Source organism: Dendrobates tinctorius, unplaced genomic scaffold (assembly GCF_039654945.1).
Source record: "Dendrobates tinctorius isolate UK_male_01 unplaced genomic scaffold, ASM3965494v1 ptg000008l, whole genome shotgun sequence".
Classification (NCBI taxonomy): domain Eukaryota; kingdom Metazoa; phylum Chordata; class Amphibia; order Anura; family Dendrobatidae; genus Dendrobates; species Dendrobates tinctorius.
In genome coordinates, this window is record NW_027361676.1 from 64,932,394 (window position 1) to 64,956,011 (window position 23,618).

At 40.4% G+C, this 23,618-nt stretch overlaps 1 protein-coding gene across 10 annotated transcripts in view; it reads left to right on the plus strand.

Moving 5' to 3' along the window:
• TENM3 (teneurin transmembrane protein 3) overlaps positions 1-23,618 on the plus strand; it is a 1,679,324-nt gene that overhangs the window by 1,275,754 nt on the left and 379,952 nt on the right. For all 10 annotated transcript variants that reach the window (XM_073577886.1, XM_073577891.1, XM_073577894.1 and 7 more), the window contains one exon: positions 14,788-15,025. In XM_073577886.1, the coding sequence (XP_073433987.1) occupies positions 14,788-15,025 (238 nt within the window). The remainder of the gene's footprint in view (positions 1-14,787; positions 15,026-23,618) is intronic.

Sequence of the window (23,618 nt, forward strand, 5' to 3'; positions counted from 1 at the left end):
TTTCTTTGAAACCAGATGATCCTATTCTGACTAATGTGAACGCATTTTTTGAAGCCTTGGGGTTGTTGTATGACGAACTTAATGCCATTGATCAGGCTGAAAAGACCCTGTTGGCATTGAGCCAGGGTCGAGATTCTGCAGAATTGTACTGTCAAAAATTCCAAAAGTGGGCGGTCCTTACTACCTGGAATGATAATGCCTTGGCAGCTCTCTTTCGGAAGGGTTTGTCAGAAGCCGTAAAAGATACTATGGTGGGATTTCCTGTTCCCTCTGGTCGTGACGATTCTATGTCATTAGCCATTCAGGTTGATCGGCGTTTACGTGAACGCAGGACTGCACGAGAGGTGTTGCCACCTGTTGAACAAGTGTCTGAACCTATGCAATGTGATAGAGTTTTGTCCAGGGTGCAACGTCAGGAGTTCAGAAGGCGTAATAAGCTGTGTTTTTTTTGTGGAGATGCCTCACATATTATTTCTGTCTGTCCTAAACGAGAGAAACATTTTGCACACACGTTTTCTGTGGGTGGTGTTCAACCTAAGTTTCTTCTGGCAATTACTCTGATCTGCTCCCTGTCCACATTTTCCGCCAAGGCTTTTGTGGATTCCGGAGCAGCCCTGAATCTAATGGACTTGGATTTTGCTAAATGTTGTGGATTTCCGATGACACCTCTGCGGACGCCTATCCCTTTGAGGAGGATTGATGCTACTCCTTTGGCGAAAAATAAACCTCAGTTTTGGACCCAGGTGGTAATGCGACCGGGTCGCCCCAGAACATCAAGAGAATTGCAGATTTTTGGTGTTGCATAATTTGCATGATACCATTGTTCTGGGGTTTCCTGGTTGCAAATTCATAATCCTGTTTTGGATTGGAAATCTGTGTCTGTGGTGAGTTGGGGTTGCCGGTGTGCCCTTAGTGAGGTTTCGGTTTTTTCCACCTCTCCTCAGTCGCATGATGTTCCTGACTATTTGGCGGACTTTTATGATGTATTTAGTGAGAATGAGTCTGCGTCTTTGCCTCCTCATAGGAGTTATGACTGTGCAATTGAACTGAGCCCGGGGTGTAAATTTCCTAAGGGTCGGCTCATCAATTTATCTGTACCCGAGCACGAGGCTATGCGATCCTATATTAAGGAGGCATTGGAGAAGGGTCATATTAGACCATCCTCTTCACCCTTAGGTGCCGATTTTTTTTTCGTGGCCAAAAAGGATGGTTCATTAAGGCCTTGTATTGATTATCGTGCCCTCAACAAAATTACTATTAAATATCAGTATCCGTTACCCCTGATTTCGGATCTATTCTCCAGAGTTAAAGATGCTTGCTGGTTTACCAAGCTTGACCTCAGGGGGGCGTATAATCTTATCCGCATTAAGCATGGGGATGAATGGAAGACGGCGTTTAATATTCCGGAGGGACATTTTGAGTACCTGGTGATGCCTTTTGGGCTCACTAATTCCCCTTCTGTCTTCCAGTGCTTCATGAATGACATTTTCCGAGACTTTGTGGATAAATTTTTGATTATCTATCTGGATGATATTTTGATCTTCTCCAAGGATTGGGATTCTCATGTGGAACATGTTCGGACTGTGTTCCGGATCTTGAGGGAGAATTCCCTGTATGTCAAAGGATCGAAATGCCTTTTTGGGGTACAGAGGATTTCATTTTTGGGATTTATTTTGTCTCCGTCAACTATTGAAATGGACCCGGCCAAGGTACAGGCCATTTATGATTGGGTTCAGCCCACTTCTTTGAAGGCCCTCCAGAAGTTTTTGGGTTTTGCGTATTTTTATCGGAAATTTATAGCAACATTTTCTAGTATTGCCAAGCCATTGACTGATCTGACTAAAAAGGGTGCTGATGTATTGAATTGGTCTCCGCAGGCTGTTTCTTCCTTTCAGGAGCTGAAGCGAAGATTCACTTCTGCCCCGGTTTTGCGGCAACCTGATGTCTCACTCCCGTGCCAGGTAGAGGTGGACGCTTCTGAGATTGGTGCAGGAGCTGTTTTGTCCCAAAAGGATCCTGTAACATATAAAATGAATCCCTGTGCTTTCTTTTCCCGAATGTTCTCTCCATCTGAACATAACTATGATATGGGGAATCGGGAACTGTTAGCCATGAAATGGGCATTTGAGGAGTGGAGTCATTGGTTGGAGGGAGCTAAACACCAAGTCGTGGTCCTCACTGACCACAAGAATTTGATTTACCTGGAGTCGGCCAAACGCTTGAACCCTAGACAGGCTAGGTGGGCCTTGTTTTTTACACGTTTTGATTTTGTGGTCTCTTTTCTTCCTGGCACTAAGAATGTCAAGGCAGACGCCCTCTCTAGGAGCTTCTTTGCTGATTCTCCTGTGGTGACCAAGCCTGCTACCATCTTAGGCGAAGGGGTAGTTCTTTCTGCCATCTCGCCCGATTTGAGACGTGCTCTGGAAGAGTTCCAGGAGGACAAACCTGAGCGTTGTCCCAGTGGAAAGTTGTATGTTCCTGACCAGTGGAATAAGAGAATGATGTCTGAAGTTCGTTGCTCTGCATTGGCTGGTCATCCAGGTATTTTTGGTACTAGAGATCTGGTGAGTTAGTCTTTTTGGTGGCCCGCCTTGTCTTGTGATGTCAGGAATTTTGTGAAGTCCTGTGGGACTTGCTCCCGGTCTAAACCTTGTTCTCGCTCTAGTGGGTTGTTGATGCCTTTGCCGGTCCCCAGGAGGCCATGGACCCATATTTCAATGGATTTCATCTCTGATATGCCTGTCTCTCAGAGAATGACTGTTATTTGGGTGATTTGTGATAGGTTCTCTAAGATGGTTCATCTTGTACCACTCCCTAAGTTGCCATCTTCCTCTGAGTTGGTGCCCCTGTTTTTGCAACAGGTGGTTCGCTTGCACGGGATTCCTGAGAACATTGTATCTGACAGAGTAGTTCAATTTGTGTCTAGATTTTGGAGGACTTTCTGTTCCAAGCTGGGAATTCAGTTGTCCTTCTCCTCTGCTTTTCACCCTCAGACCAATGGGCAGACGGAGAGAACAAACCAGACCTTGGAGTCGTATTTGAGATGTTTTATTTCCGCTGATCAGGATGATTGGGTTTCATTTTTGCCCTTGGCCGAATTTGCTTTAAATAATAGAGCTAGTTCTGCCACTTTGATGTCACCTTTTTTTTGTAACTTTGGGTTTCATCCTCGATTTTCTTCAGGGCAGGTGGAGCCTTCTGCCTGCCCAGGTGTTGTCACTGTGGTGGAGAGAATGCACCAGATCTGGGACAAAGTGGTGGATAAGTTATCTCTCTCCCAGGAAAAGGCCCAGCGGTTTTCCAACCGACATAGGACCATTGGTCCCCAGTTTAAGGTTGGTGATATGGTTTGGTTATCATCAAAAAATATCGCTATGAAGGTAGCTTCTCCTAAGTTTAAGCCTAGATTTATTGGACCTTACAAGATTTTGGAGATTATTAATCCGGTCTCTTTTCGTTTGGCTCTTCCTGTCACATTTAAAATTCATAATGTGTTTCATAAGTCCTTGTTGAAGAGGTTTATTGAACCAGTTGTTCCTGGGGTGGCACCTCCGGACCCTGTATTAGTTGAAGGTAACATGGAATATGAGGTAGAGAAGATACTGGATTCCCGTCTGGCTAGATGGAGACTCCAGTATTTGGTTAAGTGGAAGGGTTATGGTCAGGAGGATAATTCCTGGGTCTCTGCCTCTGATATTCATGCCAAAAGATTGGTGCGTGCCTTTCATCGGGCTCACCCTGATTGCCCTGGTGGCGTGGATGAGGGTTCGGTGACCCCTCCTCAAGGGGGAGGTACTGTTGTGAGTTCATTTTCCCCTTCACCATTGAGGTCTGATGAACTCCCTCTTCTGGTGAAGGAAGGTAGTGAGGCTGATTACAAAGCACCTGAGCAGAATGATGATGACTGGATGACTGGGATTGCTGACTGGATATAAGGCAGCCGACGCCCTTCTGCCTTGCGGGTGATTTCTCTGAGGGATTCTTGGAGACCAGTCTGATTCCTGCTCCTCAAAAGCTAAGTTTTCTGCTCTACTTTTTGCATTTATGTTTTGGTTTTGTTTTGCCTTGTTTTTCTGGATTTCTGCCTTTCCCTGCTGGGTGAGCTGAATTCCTTTTTGCTCTGTCTTCAGATAATACCTGAGTACTGATATAGTCTTTTTGAAGCCTAGCGTCTTCAGGGCTTTTTTCCCTATCAGTCTGTTGGCTCTTGTTTTTGAGAGGGTTTTGGCGGATTGCAGACAGCAGCTTTTCTATTCTGTCCTATTTAGTTAGCTTTGGCCCCATCATTTGCTCAGCCTATCTTTCTATCTGTGTGAGTGTTTTTTCATCTTGCTTCACCGTCATTATATGTTGGGGGCTGCCTATTGCTTTGGGGTCTGCTCTGGGGCAGATTAGATTTCCCTTTCTGTCTTTAGGCTATGTAGTTCTCTGGCTGTGATCGAGGGGTCTAGGGCACCGTAGGAACCCCCCACGGCTACTGCTAGTTGTTGTTGTTAGTTTCAGGGGTCTGCAATCCGATAGCTGCCAGCTTCTCTGGTTTTCTGGCTAGTATTTCTGTTTTTGCCTCCTATGGTGACTCATTCATAACACTCTCCTCCTTTGGCATCAAAGACCTAGCCCTATCCTGGATCTCCTCATACCTTTCAAACCGCACATTTAGCATCTCCCACTCCCACACTACCTCCTCATCCCACCCTCTCTCTGTTGGAGTCCCCCAAGGCTCTGCTCCTCACCCAACCGCCTCCAAGACTTCTCCCGAATAGCCCCCATCCTCTGGAATTCCCTGCCCCAACACGTCCGGCTATCAACCACACTCGGATCCTTCATACGGAACCTGAAAACCCACCTCTTCAGGAAAGCCTACAGCCTGCAGTGATCCCCGCTGCCTCCTCACCAATACTGGAGCTACCGCCTCACCATCACTGGAACTGCTGTAACCCCCCAACCTACTGTCTCCTTCCCCACCATCCTGTAGCATGTTAGCCCGAAAGGGCAGGGTCCTCTCTCCCCTCTGTATCAGTCTGTGATTGTTAGTTTGTTTGCTGTAAGTGATATCTGTAATCTGTATGTAACCCCTTCTCATGTACAGCACCATGGAACTAATGGTGCTATTTAAATAAATAATAATAATAATAATAAATAAAAAAGGGCGGCACGGTGGCTCAGTGGTTAGCTGGGTTCGAATCCCACCAAGGACAACATCTGCAAGGAGTTTGTATGTTCTCCCCGTGTTTGCGTGGGTTTCCTCCGGGCACTCCAGTTTCCTCCCACTTTCTAAAGGCAAACTAATAGGGAATTTAGATTGTGAGCCCCATCGGGGATAGTGATGATAATGTGTGCAAACTGTAAAGTGCTGCGGAATATGTTAGCGCTATATAAAAATAAAGATTATTATTATTAAAAAAGATAGTCTTCTCCATCTGAGTCAGAAGAATCATAGAATCATAGAATCGTAGAGTTGGAAGGGACCTCCTGGCCATCTGGTCCAACCCCCTGCTCAAAGCAGGATTCGCTAAATCATCCCAGTTAGATGTCTGTCCAGCCTCTGTTTGAAGACTTCCATTGAAGGAGAACTCACCACTTCTCGTGGCAGCCTGTTCCACTCATTGATCACTCTAACTGTCAAAAAGTTTTTTCTAATATCTAATCTGTGTCTCCTCCCATTCAGCTTCATCCCATTGCTTCTAGTCTTTCCTTGTGCAAATGAGAATAAAGTTGATCCTTCTACAATGTGACAGCCCTTTAGATATTTGTAGACAGCTATTAAGTCTCCTCTCAGTCTTCTCTTTTGCAAACTAAACATTCCCAAATCCTGCAACCTTTCCTCATAAGACAGGGTTTGCAGACCGGTCACCATTCTGGTCGCTCTTTTCTGAACTTGCTCCAGTTTGTTGATGTCTTTTTTAAAATGTGGTGCCCAAAATTGGACACAATATTCCAGATGAGGTCTGACCAAAGAGGAGTAGAGGGAAATAATTACTTCACGTGATCTAGACTGTATGCTTCTGTTAATACATCCTAGAATTGCATTTGCCTTTTTTGCTGCTGCATCACACTGTTGACTCATATTCAGTTTGTGATCTATTAGTATACCCAAGTCTTTTTCACATGTGCTGTCACTTAGCCCTATTCCTCCCATTCTATATATGCTTTTTTCATTTTTATTGCCCAGATGTAGTACTTTGCATTTCTCCCTGTTAAAAACCATTCTGTTAGTTGCTGCCCACTTCTCCAGTTTATTTAAATCTTTTTGAATCCTCTCTCTCTCTTCTCTAGTATTAGCTATCCCTCCTAGCTTTGTGTCATCAGCAAATTTTATCAGTTTACCCTCAATTCCTTCATCTAAATCGTTGATAAAGATGTTGAACAATACAGGGCCCAGGACAGAGCCCTGTGGTACCCCACTTGAGACATTCTTCCAACTGGATGTGCAGCCATTTACGACCACTCTTTGGGTCCGATCACTAAGCCAGTTATGAATCCACCTAACAGTTGCCTTGTCCATTCCATACTTAGTCATTTTTTCAATAAGGATTGTATGAGATACTTTGTCAAATGCTTTGCTGAAGTCAAGATATACTATATCTACAGCATTTCCTTGATCCACCCAATCAGTGATACCATCATAGAAGGAAATTAAGTTAGTCTGACATGACTTATTAGTTACAAACCCATGCTGACTCTGTTTAATCACTTCATTCTTATCCAGGTATTGACATACATGTTGTTTAATAATTTGTTCAAAGATCTTTCCTGGTAGTTGGTAGTTGGTGTTGCTCAGGATCAGTTCCAATGCCTGTTGAATGGTGTGCCTTCTCTGCATTTTGTTTCTTGTGAAGAAAATAGGTGAAGCAGTCACCTATTTATCCCCCACAGCACAAAAGGACAATGCAGCTGGGGGTTGGGCAGACACACTCAGGAGAAGCTTACATTCTTTTGTTTACACTCTCTTACAAGACCTTTGTTGAGGTGGATCAACATAATTGCCCCCTGCAGATTCCTCAGGCAATGGCCACATTTACAAATGAAAGGATGCTAATTGGAGCCATCAGAGTTGTCAGTTTGGACTAAGGGTACCATTACACCTAGCGACTCACCAGCGATCCCGACCAGCGATATGACGCGGTCAGGATCGCTGATGAATCGCTAGGTGGTCGCTAGTGAGCTGCCACTCAGGCAGATCTCACTAGCGACATCGCTAGGGACGGGGATCGCTACTTACCTGTCACACCAGGTGATCCTGCGTCCTCCCGCCCGGCTCCACGCGCCGCTCGTCGTCACAGCAGGAAGCGCCGCAGGAAGCTGACGACGAGAAATGGTCCAGCAGCTTCTCGCGCGATCAGCGATAACCAACGGGGGAGCCGGTCGGAGGTAAGTATCACATGCAGCGATATCGCTAGCAATATCGCTGCAACGTCACAAAATCGGTGACTTTAAAGCGATATTGCTAGCGATATCGCAGTTTGTAACGGGGGCTTAAGGGTCATTTGACCCTCTTTCAGGACTTCAGGGGGTAGCTCGAAATTTCTGGGACTTCTAGTGCTAATAGATGTTAACAGAAAAATTTAAAAGATAAGTGCAAAAACGAAAAATCGTTAAGTTGGTAACAAAAAAATACATAGGGTATCCTTTGGACATGACCCATGTAGTGTAGAATTCTACTCTTTGCACAAGAAAAAAATCAAGACATTGGAAAACGAGATGGGGAGGGAGAGGAAGTTGTGACATTGCCTCTAATGATTGGTGGATTGTGCATTATCAGCTGTGTATAAAAATGTTACATGTCAGTGCAGTCCTGCCTCTGATGATAAGGAGCCTACTGAAAACTCTTCCTGAAAGAACAGGGAGTTAGTCTAAAAAAGCCTCAATGGTCAGTATGAAAATTGCAAGATTATTTTTTTTTTTTTAAATACAGATTGTGCACATTATTTTAATAATACATGGAACACAAAAGCTTGTTTTAAGCAATAGTTCTGGAAATACTGTGTGCTAATGGTGTTGCTGAGTTAACGAGAAGCAGAAATCTCTGACAGTCTCTGTGATCCAATCCGAGCCTGACAAAGACCTCCGCCGCATTGATACATTAATTCCCGTTCAGCATAGACACAGATAGATTAATATATTAATGTGTAATGTTTGCTAACACAAAGGATCCGTTACTGCACATCTATCTAGGCAGTAGGCACCCTCCATACTGGCGCATGACATATATTAAACAGACTTTTCCGCGGTATCAGTTTTCTTCAGACAGATCTCTTTTAATTGGGTGCTTGCTTTGACTGGTTGAATTACCTTGTAACTGTCTTGTTGAAATGTGCCTCGAAGGCCTCAGCAGTGATTCTAATCAAATACAATGACACCCACTGGTGTGGAGAATGGCAGCACTGATTAATTGCCGTAAAATCTACCTGACTCATAACTCTTTGATGAATTTATGTGCTCCTCAATTTCCAGCTATCCATCCACATGAATTCTCTACACGGCAATAAAATTGGAATTGGCGCTAAATATTTATTGTTAGTAAGATTGGCAAGCTAGCGGAATATGGGCAAAACAGTTCACCCGGCATTAACTCCAGCCCTCTCCTCTGCAAATATGAAAACAGTTTTGACGTAGCGTGTACATGGCTTGTTCCGCTCGTGGAGCAATATGAGTAATATTCATCAGCTCTGAAATGTTCTGACATGACGCGAATGTCATTTCTGTCCAAACTCAATGTAGCTGCAAGACTTATATTGTAGACTGCTACACAAATCTTACTGCTGACACATAATTAATAACATTGTGCTGCAGGTATCTTAGGCTCACCATTCATATTTTACTGATATTTTAAGAAATAGTTATTCTTAAATAAGTTTTAAAACCTGCACTTAATGTCCAAAACATTGCTGTCACCTATCATTTTTTAGAAACACAGTGGTTGATTTATTTTAAGGGTGAGATGCTGAGTTTGATTATTTTGTTATGGTTGCTTTGTTGCAGATAATCTACTAAATTTTGCTGAAGGTGGTAACCACAACCCAAAGGCATGGGGTGCCCATGTCGAGTAGGTATGAGAATGCTCAAGTAGAGTAGGCATTGGGGTGCCCATGTCGAGTAGGTATGAGAATGCCCAAGTAGAGTAGGCATTGGGGTGCCCATGTAGAGTAGGTATGAGAATGCTCAACTAGAGTAGGCATTGGGGTGCCCATGTCGAGTAGGTATGAGAATGCCCAAGTAGAGTAGGCATTGGGGTGCCCATGTAGAGTAGGTATGAGAATTCTCAAGTAGGGTGAGTAGGCATTAGGGGTTCCCATGTAGAGTAGGTATGAGTACCCATGTAGAGTAGGCATTCGGGTGCCCATGTAGAGTAGGCATTGGAGTGCCCATGTAGAGTAGGCATTGGAGTGCCCATGTAGAGTAGGCATTATATTACCCATGTAGAGTAGGTATGAGAGTACCCATGTAGGCATTGGAGTGCCCATGCAGAGTAGGCATTGGAGTGCCCATGTAGAGTAGGCATTGGAGTGCCCACGTAGAGTAGGCATTGAAGTGCCCACGTAGAGTAGGTATTTGAGTGCTCATGTAGAGTAGGCACTGGAGTGCCCATGTAGAGTAGGCATTGGGCTGCCCATGGAAAGTAGGCATTGGAGTGTCCATGTAGAGTAGGCATTGGAGTGCCCACGTAGAGTAGGCATTGGAGTGCCCACATAGAGTAGGCATTGAAGTGCTCATGTAGAGTAGGCATTGGACTGCTCATGTAGAGTAGGCATTGGAGTGCCCATGTAGAGTAGGCATTGAGCTGCCCATGGAAAGTAGGCATTGGAGTGCCCACGTAGAGTAGGCATTGTAGTGCCCACGTAGAGAAGGTATGAGAGTGCCCATGCATAGTGGGCATTGGAGTGCCCACATAAAGTAGGCATTGGATTGCCCATGTAGAGTAGGCATTGGGGTGCCCATGTACTGTAGTCATGGGAGTGCCCATTTAAAGTAGGCATTGGAGTGCCCATGTACATTAGGCATTGAGGTTTCCATGTAGAATAGGCATTGGAGTGCCCTTGTAGAGTAGGCATTGAAGTGCCCATGTAAAGTAGGCATTGATTTGCCCATGTAGAGGGGGCACTCAACTTCTCACAGTACTTGACTGGTATATAAATGTTCACTTACACTGCAAGTTTAATTAATGAACTTTAAAATTCACATCCCCAAGTTGTTCATAAAATGTTTGGGGCATCTTTTGGCAGTGATTTTTAACTTGAAAATGAGGACAAGTGTCAACGATCCCAAATTATAAAGCATACCTGCCCTTTAACATACAAACTGCAGAAATGCATGGCCTTAGGCCTCAAAGCTTATTATTTTCAAACGCAAATAAGCAAATTTACACCAGTGATTGGTCAGTGTGTCAATTTTTGCGTTGAAAGCTTCATCAGTTTTTCTTGTATACATATAGAATTTGATGGAGGTTTCTCAAGCTTCTCCTATCAAGTAGTAAGTGATTTTTTATTTATTTTTTTTTCTTTTTACTGACCCGTAGACTTTCTTTGGCGAGTTTGATCTGTATCTAATCAAAATTAGACATGTCTCTGCGTTTTGGTGCAGACCATTCGGCTCACAAAAAAACACAAAACACAAGAAAACATGTGAACAGAGCCATAGACTATAATACGTACGAGTTCTATCCTGGAAAAAACATCTATACAACTCATATTTCCACCCACTAACAGAATAGAGAAGAATTTTTTTGCTACATCTCCTCATCTTAGAGAATTAGATCACACTATGCTCACACTCTGATCAGAGTTTAGATCAGAGTTTGATCAGAGTGTCATTTGCATAATCGTCCCTATTCTCTAGGATGAAAGAATCTACAGCCCTTAGTGTGAGATTTTTTTGTGGCATACCCCTTTGGACTCCATATGTATCCTTGACAATAGACCTGATTTTGGTGATATAGCCATACAAATTTGCTTGCAAATGAGGTGGGTTCACCAAAATCACATCCAAAGGTGGTCATTTTGAGGACATTTCTGAGTGGCCAGTGGGTGGGACTTCAATGTACAAATCTTTTTTGATTCTACATTTGATAAGTATGAGGGGTATTCTGTCCCAGAAACAAATTATCCAGATATATCCACCCGACAGAAGCAATACAACAGCATATGGAGATTGTACTACACGGTTCTGTAGTATCATTGTGCACATGAGGTCTGATTTTCTCACATCCAGATCATGACTGTTATTTTCTCTCATTCTATTTAGTAGTTTATTTGCTTGGGGTCAGTAATATTATTGAGGATAACCATAGATAAGCCGTCCATACTGCCTACTGACTCAGTAATACAAGAATATTTAAAAGAGCTCACTATATCCCACTGAGAGTAATATTGGTTGGGGCTGGTATAAAATGGGCTGCAGCACCACCTTGAAACGTTGCGTATGAATCATACATGGAACCAGTATGTTTTACATAATAAACCATGTCATGTGGTGCCTCTCAGAATGACATTTACATAAGGCACATATGCATGCTGTGTTCATATACATGAGTGATAGCAGCCATATGCGTGTTACCTCAGCTCTGATTCATTGATCTTGTCTTGCTTTGATAAGACACACTTTTTTAATGGAATGTCTTAGAATGGTTATTGCCTTAGAGCACTGATCCACCACCTGCAGCTCTCTGGATACTGAAAAACTACACCTGAAAACATGCTGGAATTTGTGGTTTTCAATAGTTTATAAAAATAAATTATACTCACCTTGCTGATCCACCACTACTCCTCCTTCAGGGCTGCCCAAGTCTCAGTTGCTGATCTACCACCGCTATTTTTCCAGCGCTGCCCAAGTGCTTCATCTTCCAGCCAGGTGAACATGTGACCACTGCAGCAAACTGCTGCCATCAGCAATAACCAAATTGGCTGCAGCAGTCACAAGTGTTGCCAGATGTTACAGAGATGTTGATTACCGCTGCAGTCACTGATCGGCTACTGGACGCTTCCACTATAAACATCCAAAAGTATAACTTTGTCTTATACATGGACTTGAAAATGACATTACAGTAAAAAAATGGCCATTCAGTTATTATTTGTGAAACTACCATAATATTCAATATTTTGCTGAATCAATTGTACTAGATTTTAGATTTTAATCTGAAGGTTGCAAATATTTTTTTTTCTCTTTTTCATCATAGCTCCTGAGGTTTATCTGAATATCAATTTTTGTTATGAAATATCTTTTTATTAAAGTACCCAACACTTCTCAATATTCATTGTTGCCCTTTGATACCTTCCTACTTATTGGATTGAAAGAGACATGGCCACCATAACACAAGGATTTAGATTTCGTAAGGTTAAAAGAAATTTGAAATGAGTCACAATTAGAGGTGAGCGGATAAATCAGCGGAGGACCGAGTTTGAGTTAAATTTTCTGAAATTTGCGGTTTCATGAGAATTTGAATATTTTGAGATTCAATTCATAGTCCTCAAAAAATAAACTTGTCCATCACCATTTTCCATACTGCTGAAGCATCAGAAATTGGGCTGTCAATTTGCGTTTCATCATGGGACTCCCCATAATGTCCTGCAACTATGAGATCTTATATAGACTTTGTATCTTGTACAGTGGTGGTCAGCACATTAGCTATCCCAGATCAGTGGTTCCCAGAGGAGCACAGTTTGTGTAACAGAGTCACTTTTCTTTCCAGAGTCACTGGGTAAATCTCTCTTCTCTACAGAGTGTAAGCTTTACGGTTCGAGGGGTCCTCTTTTTCTCCCTCTTATGGAGTGAAAGCTATTATAATCAGCAGGGTCCTCTCTCTGTCTTTGTTCGATATCAATGTAAGCTCTTATTATCAGTGAGGTCTTCTTTCTTCTGTAGAGTATAAGCTCTTATGGGCAGTGGGGTCTTCTTTCTTCTGTAGAGTATAAGTTCTTATGGTCAGTGGGGTCTTCTTCTGTAGAGTATAAGCTCTTATGGTCAGTGGGGTCTTCTTTCTTCTGTATAATATTAGCTCTTATGGTCAGTGGGGTCTTCTTTCTCCTATAGAGTTTAAGCTCTTATGGTCAGTGGGGTCTTCTGTAGAATATAAGCTCTTATGGTCAGTGGGGTCTTCTTTCTCATGTAGAATATAAGCTCTTATTTTCAGTGTGGTCTTGTTTCTCCTGTAGAAAATAAGCTCTTATTGTCAGTGAGGTCTTCTTTCTTCTGTAGAGTATAAGCTCTTATGGTCAAGGGGCCCTTCTTTCTTCTGTTGATTATTAGCTCTTATGGTCAGTGGGGTCTTCTTTCTCCTATAGAGTATAAGCTCTTATGGTCAGTGGGATCTTCTTTCTCCTGTAGAATATAATATCTTATGGTCAGTGGGGTCTTCTTTCTCCTATAGAGTATCTGCTCTTATGGTCTGTGGGGTCTTATTTCTCTTGTAGAGTTTAATCTCTTATTGTCATTGAGGTCTTCTTTCTCCTGTAGAGTATAAACTCTTATGAGCAGTGGGGTCTTCTTTCTCCTATATAGTATAAGCTCTTAAGGTCAGTGGGGTCTTCTTTCTCCTGTTGAGTTTAAGCACTTGTTGTAAGTGAGGTCTTCTTTCTCCTGTAGAGTATAAACTATTATGGTCAGTGTGGTCTTATTTCTCCTGTAGAGTATTAGATCTTCTAGTCAGTGGGGTCTTAGTTCTCCTATAGAGTATAAACTCTTATTGTCAGCTACATTTTCTCCCTCCTGTAGAGTGAAAGCTCTTATGGACAGCGGGGTCTTCTGTAGAGTATAAGCTTTTAAGGTCAGTGGATTTCTCCCTCTCTCACTTTCTCTCTTCTCCCCACATGTATTTTCCGAGCAATTACAAGCTTTCCAGTATTGGGGTTTGCGCAAATTTTTTGGACACAAATTAATTTTTTTGTGCGTCTATAGTCACAATCTATCAGGCCTTTATTGCAGATATCTTGTGACAAAAGTGAGACGTTCCAGCAAAACCATTACATTAGAAGAAACTGTCCTGTAAATCTCTTTTATAGTCATGGGGTAACAATTGAAGGCATAAAATTAAGGATGAGATAAGAATAAAATATAATTTGTGGGCTTTGATTAACTTAGTTCATCTTTACGATAGCCATGATTAGGGAAGTCCCATTGCCATGTGAGGGGCGTTTCTGTATGAATTAGGGAATTCTCTTTTTGCCTTTGTTGCAATGAACTTAACGGTCGTTAACTATATGAGTCTTCTGATGTGGTAATCAGATGTGATTCAGTCTGTTAAATATCTGTCCTACAACATCTGTTTCGCAGAGTGACCTTCTGCTTGAGAATACTTAGTATCTATTAGCAAGTCAACATACAGACCTACACACTCTGAAATCCTCAAAACTGGCAGGGTATACTGCTGTTAAGCTACTGGCTTGCTACAAATGATTACTGTTAAGTAATGCTCAAAAGAAACACTGTTAAAATAATTATAGGAATTACATGTGTTTAAAGAGCCGGTGTGAACCGTAAAGAATTTCTCATGTCATTTCCTTTTGCTCGCTTTTTTAATATTATTTTGGCTGTCGATCCTGAAAAGCGCAATCGGTATCTGTCAAATATAGTTTATGAAAGTGCTAACGTAAATGAAATCCAATATAAAGAACCGAATGCCAGTTTACCATCTGTTTAATGTTAATTAGAGCGCCGTGTGCCCAAAGTGAATGTGTCTCAGTGGAAATGTCATTTAAGGCCCTGCAGTATAAACTTTTTTTTATTTGTAATTAATTGCTCACTTTTAGATTCGTTTCAGCATACTGATAGTATTTTCTTTTTCCTCATCTACAGAGCAAACGCCAAACAACCAAGGCCAATCAACTTTGCAGCCATTACCACCTACTCACAAGCAGCATCCTGCAGCACAGCAGCCATCAATTACATCCCTCAATCGCAATTCTTTGACACATAGGAGGAACCAAAGTCCGGCCCCGCCGGCTGCACTGCCCGCCGAGCTGCAAACCACACCCGAGTCCGTCCAGCTGCAGGACAGCTGGGTCCTTGGCAGTAATGTGCCACTGGAGAGCAGGTAACTTTATGTACTATTAAATAACATTTCAGGATTATGAGAAAATGTGAACCTTTATTCTTTTTTTCTCAAGAGCAGTGGTCAAGATCATGCATCCAAGTCCCTGTTTATCACATTCCCATACTACAATGGGAGGTCTCAATGCTTGCTCCACCTCTAAATCATACCACCCATGAGGATGCGTCTGGAGCCAGCCCGCCTCATAGTTGCCACCTGGGCTGTTTTCTTTCTAGAAGGAAGTGGAGAACATTTTAAGTGATTCCTTTGTCATGATATTTAACAAGCAGGGATGTTGTCCGACCGTCTTTCAATAAACCGTCAACAAGCTTCTTGAGACTTTTCATATTGATTTTTATTATTGCAGCCGCTGTAATCATTGTACCAAAATGAAGAAAATAAATCAAGTACGGCAGGATAGGCAACCCATTTATTTTACATCACTTCAATATTTAAATCTAAGCAGCAGAAAATTGGAAATTAAATTAAATCTGGAATTCTTTTATAGTTCAATCAAATGCATTGTTATTCAATAAGCATCAACCTCCTCCCCAGAAACTAACAAACTTCTCATATCCAAGAAAATGCACTTATCACATATTAATATGCGGAGGTGATGTCCACATTGTTACAACTGGTAATTACAAACTGGTAACTAATGACCACTTGAAGGGTAAAAGCTATTAGACACCTTACTGCCGATAGTCAAGCCTTCATAAAGCGCCATTCCCATAAGGAGTAGGGGCCTTATGTTATTAATACTATTGAATAAACCCAAGAGGTTAGTTGTTTTCTGAATGTATAGACATAGATATATATTTTCTCTATGGAATTTATCTGTATCTTGAATAGAGATAAGCCTGGAGGAATAGGAGAAATTGTATTATTTTGCATTTAACATGGCATGCATCACAAATTAAAGTGCTTTCGGCACATTAACCTGTGGATTTCAGTGTCTGCAATTCCTGTAACTACAGAGATAGCAAAATGTATCCTAAAAATATATAATAGTTCATACAGTGACTTTTTATATTAACTGTTCTTGAACTTGGGTGATTATCAGTATTGCGATTACACAAGGTGCTCTGGGTTTATTACCTTCATCATCCTCATGCTAGGATAAGGCATTGGAACTGTATTTGGCATACACATTTGGAAATGCCAAAAGGCTACACACGTTAAAGGGATTGTCCAGGCCGCACACTTCTATTTGTAATGTGGCCTGAAGTATGCATATTACATCAATGGTGGACATAGACAGAAAAGGACCCCTGTGCAGCAATATATGGGCACTTTTCAGGCCAAGGACTCCTAAAAATGCAAAATTGCACCTGCTTTGGAGGTAGAAATGGGCCCTCCTACCTCTTGGGTCCTTGTTTGGCTGCACAGGTTGCACCAATGATATGTCCACCCCTGTATCACATAGTTGTGGTCACATGACCACCTGGTTTTGCCGTCGACACTAGAGAATCCTGACAGTGCATAGTGTGCATGGTGTGAGGATGAATAAGTCTGCAGTGACATAGTCATACCTGGACAACATAGGAAAATGAACAGCCCACCACACCTGTAATGCTTGGCGGCTTGAGCAGAGCACGTCAATATGATCAAGTAAGATGATCAAGTAACTTTTTTTCATACATGCTAAAACCACTGACCATAGATTCTCAAACAACATATGCGTTTCGGATGTAAACTTCCTTATTTATAGCTTTGAATATGAAAGTTTACTTCTAAAATACTTCAGTGTATGAGGATTTGTGTTTAGTGGTTTTAGCATGTATGGAATAAAGATACAATAAACACAGAGTTTTGTCAAGATGGATGGACTGTTGGCTTTTCTCTTGATTGAATTTGGACAACCCATTTAAATTAAACCCGACCAAATCTAACTGTGTTGGGAATCCTCTGATGTGTATGAGGTCCTGATTACTTCTAATCTGCCCATGGAGAATAGGGTCGGGTTAGTTTGCATGCATTGCACTTGATTCTTTTGTTCTCCAAGAGAGAAGTCTGTTACTGGCTTTCTCTTCAGGGAGCCAAATATTCATGTGTCTTGGGAAATCGAAAGAGATAGCTGAAAGCCACATGGAAAGAAACCGAGTCTAGAATGTACAACATTATGAAAAGTAATATTATTTTGCTTATTATTTTTTTAAAAGCATAGTGATCCTATCCAGAACCATTCATAGGTCACTAGAAAACTTATACAGTCTAAAATAAAATAAAAAGGAAGTGATATGCAGAATGGGAGAGTAGGGTCCCCAAGTATTACATTGAAGATTGCCATCTCCTCTGTTGTATCAACTTCCTAGATAAGTGGGTATCCACTGTATAAATGTGTGGGTTACAGGGGTATCTCTTTATATTTATTGATTTTACATAGATGTGTGTCAATTGATTAGTGTCAAATTTGTTGACAATTTCTTGAAAATTTGTGATTCCTCAGACTCCAAAATGTTGAGGATTTGATTCACATGAATTCAACAAAAAGACAGCCAACTGGCCACCATTAGTGGTCTAAGAAGTGGTTTACAATAAAGAATAATACCCGCTTGTCCTATACACACCTCTCACCTATCCAACCGCAGCAACTCCCTGCCTAGTCCTCTGCTCGCGTCTTCCTGTCAATGAAGTGTGTTGTGTCCCACTTGACCGGGTGCATTCTTTTAACACCATAAGATCCATAGACCGTGGAGCGAGTGGCTCTTTAGGCATGAAGCTGTAGAGTCAGGATAGGTGAGGGGAAATTATAATCTATTTTTCTTTTTTAACCCCTTCCCAGCCCTCCATTTATTTGGCCTTGGGTCCTGGAGAAACCTCAGAGCATAAGAAATGTTATTTTTAGGCCACTTTCAATTCAGACCAAATTTTATTTGGATCCAATCTAATCCGCAGAGACCGATTTGAGTGAATTTGCCTGAAACTAATTTTGAGAGATTCACTTATTTCTAGTTTTGAACATGAAATGAGGTTATTCATAGATCCTCCTTCATATTTTACATACATACAATATATAAGCCGCTGCCCTGTACAGCGCTTCTGTATGTTCCCCATAATAACTTCTCTGAGCAGTATATTGAGAGCAGGGAGTGCTAATGGAAATGGACTTCTCATCTCTTTCCACATCAGTTATGACATGGTATACAACGATTTATTGTGAGACTCATTAGTACACCGCTGACTGTCTTCAATTAATTAGCACTTTTCCAAGTTGTGTGTCAGTGTAAATGTACATAGCAACGTTAAGGGCTAGCATTGACAAATATGAATATTGACAAGTCATTAAGTGCTTAGTGAGGAAACATAAGCAGGTAGACTTCATAGAGCCGCATAGGAAATCATTAGCTGTCCTTATATTATCTGTTTGCTAATATCAAGTGAAGATCTAGCAAATTAGAGAACTTTTTAGTCAGAAGGTTTAATATTTCAGCACAATTATTTATATTTACAATTCCAAATAGACATTGTAGAGAAATAATAAAGTTTCTCATTAGAAAATTTCCACCAGAACTTCATAATTCAAAGGCCATTGAAATAACAGGTTTGCTGCATTAACCGAGTGTGGATCAGACATCAGCCTGTTATACACAGTCGTGTGACCTTTCGAGATTTCTCTAGCTTCCCGGCTCGTCAGTACACAATTTCTACTTATTTATGATCACATTTACAAGGCTCAGATCTCTCGCGAAGCAGTACATCATATAAAGAATACGTAATCATTAGAAACATATGAAGCAAATACCCAATCAAAGAAAATGGAAAAAACACGCACAGAAAGTCGTTCCTGGGCTGAGAATGCATTTTTCAGCTGATTAGACACACTGCATCATTGCCGCTGACAAATGGGCTACCATTACAGTGTAAAAGAGCTAAAACCATTGCAGTTATTTCTAGGATATTATACATTGTTCAGACACAGACAACGAGACTGCAATGGAGCATTCAGACCACTAGTCAAAGACTTATTGTCCATGCAGCAAGTGAAAAACAAGTATGCTGCAAAGTACCGTAAATGCATGATATTTACCATGATAAGAACTTCCATTGCATCAATCGCTTGTATGGTAAGAATATGATTTGGGTATGTTCTTGGCTGAAAAGGATTCTAATACAATGGGACTCTGTCAGAAGAAAATTATTGTTCAAAACAAGCACTCTTGTCAGCGCCCCATAATTCAGCACAGCTTCCCACGTACTTGCCTTCCATCAATCTCCACCTTTTCTAGCTCTGGTGAAACAAGAGATGTCAATGAAGGAAGAGGAGGGTGGAGATAGATGGAAAACAAGTAGGTAGAAAGGTGCAATGAAATGTTTGACCACAGTAAGGGTGCTTCAAGCACAGGTTGTTGGTTGGAACAGTCAAGTTGTGCTGAGAGTTGCCCTTTAGTTATAACTCCTGTTTTCATGACCAAATCTTTATATTTTTTGTTAGCATAACTCTTAGCTCCAAGTAGAATCCATTGCCTGAATTTATAGTCATCATCTCATCTCCTTTGAGAAAAGAAGAATCTATCAAAACCAAAAAAACATCCTTAGGATATCTTTCCTACCACCCTTATGATATATATCAAAACCAAAAGAGCATTGGTATTCCATTACGATATAGAAGGGTTAATGGTTTTCCTCTCTGTTCTACATTTTGTTTTGTATTACCAAGCCTTAAGCTCTCATAGTCAAGGATTTAATGCCCTTTTATCTCATATGCAATGTTTTGAAGTTCTTCAAAAATGGTGTTATAGGTACATGATAAATAAAGTCAAAATAACCTGGGTAACGGAGGGGAGGTGCTACTTATTTATTTGTCCCTTATACTCACTCATCACCCAGTCATTCTTATAAACATGCATACAAAAATTCACCAAAAACTCGCAGCCTGCCTACTGTACCTAGGGATCAGTACAAAACTTTAGAGGACTGTAGTGCTCACTGACACTTTAGGAACGCCCGAATCCACTTACATAAACATAGCCTTAGCCAATGTACTGCCAATCCGAGATAACTAAAGCAACAGAATCGTACAGAGACTGACCCAGCTCTGTACAACACAGCCAGTTAGTAGACAGACAGTTAATAAAGATGACACTTATAATATCATTCCTCTGTCGTTCAACTCTCATACAGACATAAAATCACAAAACTCACTGGTGATGTCGGTTCTTGAACCGTGTTTTTACATCTTTTAAGAGATATTGAGAGATTGGAGAGATTGAAAGCACAGAAACAAGGTGTAAGAATAAAAGCTTCTTTCCTTGCTGCAGCTGGAATTTGAATTTTCAATCTCTCAGGAAACTCCTACATACGGCTTTGGAATAGACTGGTTACCACGGCCCTACGTTGCGTGCCAAACTGTTGTAGTGCTTGTTATTTTGAAGGGCCTAATCTTTTAATTTCATCCTCCCTGTTGATCCTGTAATCTGACTTTGGGTCAGAACAAAATGAGCACAACAATTATCAGATGGCACTGACTACATGCAGAACATTATCCATGAGCAATGTAGATATGTGGTCTACACAAATAGTTTTATACAAACCTTCTAAAATATTGTTCTGCAGACTGTGATGTTCAAAAATATTCAGGAAACAACTTCTATTGTTTTTCTTTACTTAGATATTAAGCATAGGCTAAATATATTCTGCTCCAAGTTTTGTTCAGTTTGGAAATATATAACAATGTCTTGGAGAACTTTCAGGTGACCCATAAATAAAACATCAATTGCATTTTTACATTGACAACATTTCTTGATCTCTCAATATTTTGGCTACTAAGGAAAGTGAAGTCAATTGCTCAGGGCCCCTGTTATGACACCAGACTTGACTGAGCCTTAAATATACACTAATTGTAAAGTCAGATGGAAATTGCAGTTACATTTGTTTTATAGTTCTCCAATTTTAAAGGAAAATTACCTGACTCCAGTTTTTTTGGCAGACATTGCCGAGCTATGATAAGGATGTTGAAACTGGCCAGCTGGCCCAAAGAGGAACAGTGTCAATGTTAAGAGCCAGGAGTGCGTCTCATGCAACTTTTTGACCCATTAAAAGATTAAATCAATTTATAGGCCAACCTACTATATTAGAAATAGTGTACCTGGTTGTCCAATAGTCAAATATTGTATATGTCACTTTTGTTGAGTGGCAAGACAAAAAACTCACAAAAAAGCTTTAGCACTTACTGTATATAAAAAACACCAAACATTTTTCTCCAAACTATGTATAATAAAATGAATGCATTTTATGAGTTTCATAATATAATTTGGTGACCCATAAATCTTTTTAAAATGAGATCTGATCCTCCCATGATTGAAAGGCTTTCAGTTATGGAAATTCATGAGAAGGCGAAGAGACCCAGCATCTGCATTTGACACAAATTATTTTTATATACACTGTATTTTCAAAATATATATCATCATTTCCAATCTAAACAATGACACCTAATTTATAAAAATATAAAAACCCTTTAATATTCTAATAACCTCTATTCCCATCAATTACTACTCTTAGATTTAATCTATGGTTTTATTTTTAATCCAATTTAGTTCCTTGCTGCTTTTGCTTGAGCTGTCATTTCCCCGATATAGATAACAGAATATGTGAATATTATAGACATCTAGGTAACATGTTTTTGGCTCCTTAGGCATATATGGGTGATAGCTGACAGCTTTGATATTATCTTATGATGTGCAGAGATGTGTCATGAATATTTGAGTCATTTACCAACTTATCTATTGTGACTATGTTTTAGGGACACTAGTATTTTGATTGTTTTATATTATTCTTGCTATCCATCTTCTGAAAGCTGTTGACACATTGATGTATTATTCAAAATTGGGCATTGTTTCCATGATGCGTATGATAGAAATAAAAAATCCATTTGGTAATAGGATGTCATTTGGAAACTTTAAAACTTCATTATACCCAACACTGACTTTAAAAGTGAAATTTAAAATATATACCGTAAAGAGATATGGTTTAGCTAGGGTCAGTAAGATGTGACCCTTACAGGGGTTTTACAACATGAAGATTTTGATGGTCTATCATTACAATAAATCATAAATAATAATCATAAATAACAGATCAGTGAAGATCATACATTCGACACCACAACTGCTAAATAGATACTCGGAGCTACGGCCATCGGAACTTCAAAGTGTACAAAGGTAGAGCCATTTCAATAGGAGCTGAGCGACCCAAGAATGGACACTACACCTATCTGAAACTGATGACCTATCCTTAAAGTAGATCATTAATATCTTAAGACCTCCATGCACATAAGATGGCTATCTGTCAATGGATGTTTTGGCCGAGCAATTGGCCATCAGCCATGTTGGCTGAGTCTCCCATACACATGAGTGCTAACTCAGCTGAGCGCTCTTGTATTCCCTATGAGAAAACTGCCGATTGACTTGTCAGCCAGCGGTTTATCTCCGTGAGAATGATATGATCAGCGTTCCGAAATTAAACATGCCCGATTGACATCTCCCCCAGTCTTCAGTCAGTTGGTGCTTCCATACACATTATTAGCCAAACCCATCCATGTCAATATCAGCAGGTTCACCCGATAATAGTCTTATGTGTTTAGGGGCCTTTAGTCCCAGTAAACTTTTTTAATATTATTTATACAAGTGTACATATCACATTCTAAAGCATATAATTGAGGATAATCATACCCTGGAAGATAGCTCACATTCAATCGGACATACTTGCACAGTCTTAGCAACTGAGATCCAGAAAGTTTTACTAGGACATTCTATTTAAATGAACTTGTATAGAATATTCTTACCTCATTTACCAAGCTTTTTAATTTGATATAATATACTTTACCCCATGGGAAAATGGATCAGCTCTGCCTTCAGACAACTGGTTTGTAATATATTCTACTGTCAGACATGGCACAAAATAGCCATTGTGTTAAATTTATACAATACTTGCAGTAGTTGCAACCTGACTTAATTAAGTAATAATTCCTGCAGAGCAGGGCCCTGTATGTCATTAATAAGTTACTATGGGCAAAGATTTTAATTAGTTTTAATGATTCTTTTTCTAAAATTTGTATTATTTATTTATTGAATCTTCATTGTGCCATGTTTCAGCAGAACATATACAATGCCGTGCCAGGCAGGCAGGTTCTAAATTAGTGTATTAATTCGGTGGCTCATAGTTTTTTGACATTATAATTTCTGCATAATGTCAGCAGCTGTTCATTGACTCACATTCACACTTGTTTTGGTCAATGAGATGTTAAATAATGCATAATTAGATGTTTTTGTTAGCACTTACTGAATGTAACTACTGATTGTCCTTGATATCTAAAGACAGCCCTAGGTTTTTAATAAATGCTTGGGATAATATATCTCACAGGTATCTCGGCTTATCCTTTTGTGCTGTATATCAGACTTTACATAGTTCCACTGTTTAAATGAACTCAAATTGAATTATAGTAAGGGACCACTAAGCCCAAAAATTGATTTTTTCCTATATGAACCATGAAGGTAAAATATATTGGAATATAGAAAAAAAAGAAATGTGTAAACTACAGCAAACTAGTTCAGCTAAAAAATAGTGGGTAAGTCTTAATCTAAAAATTCATGCTTTAAAT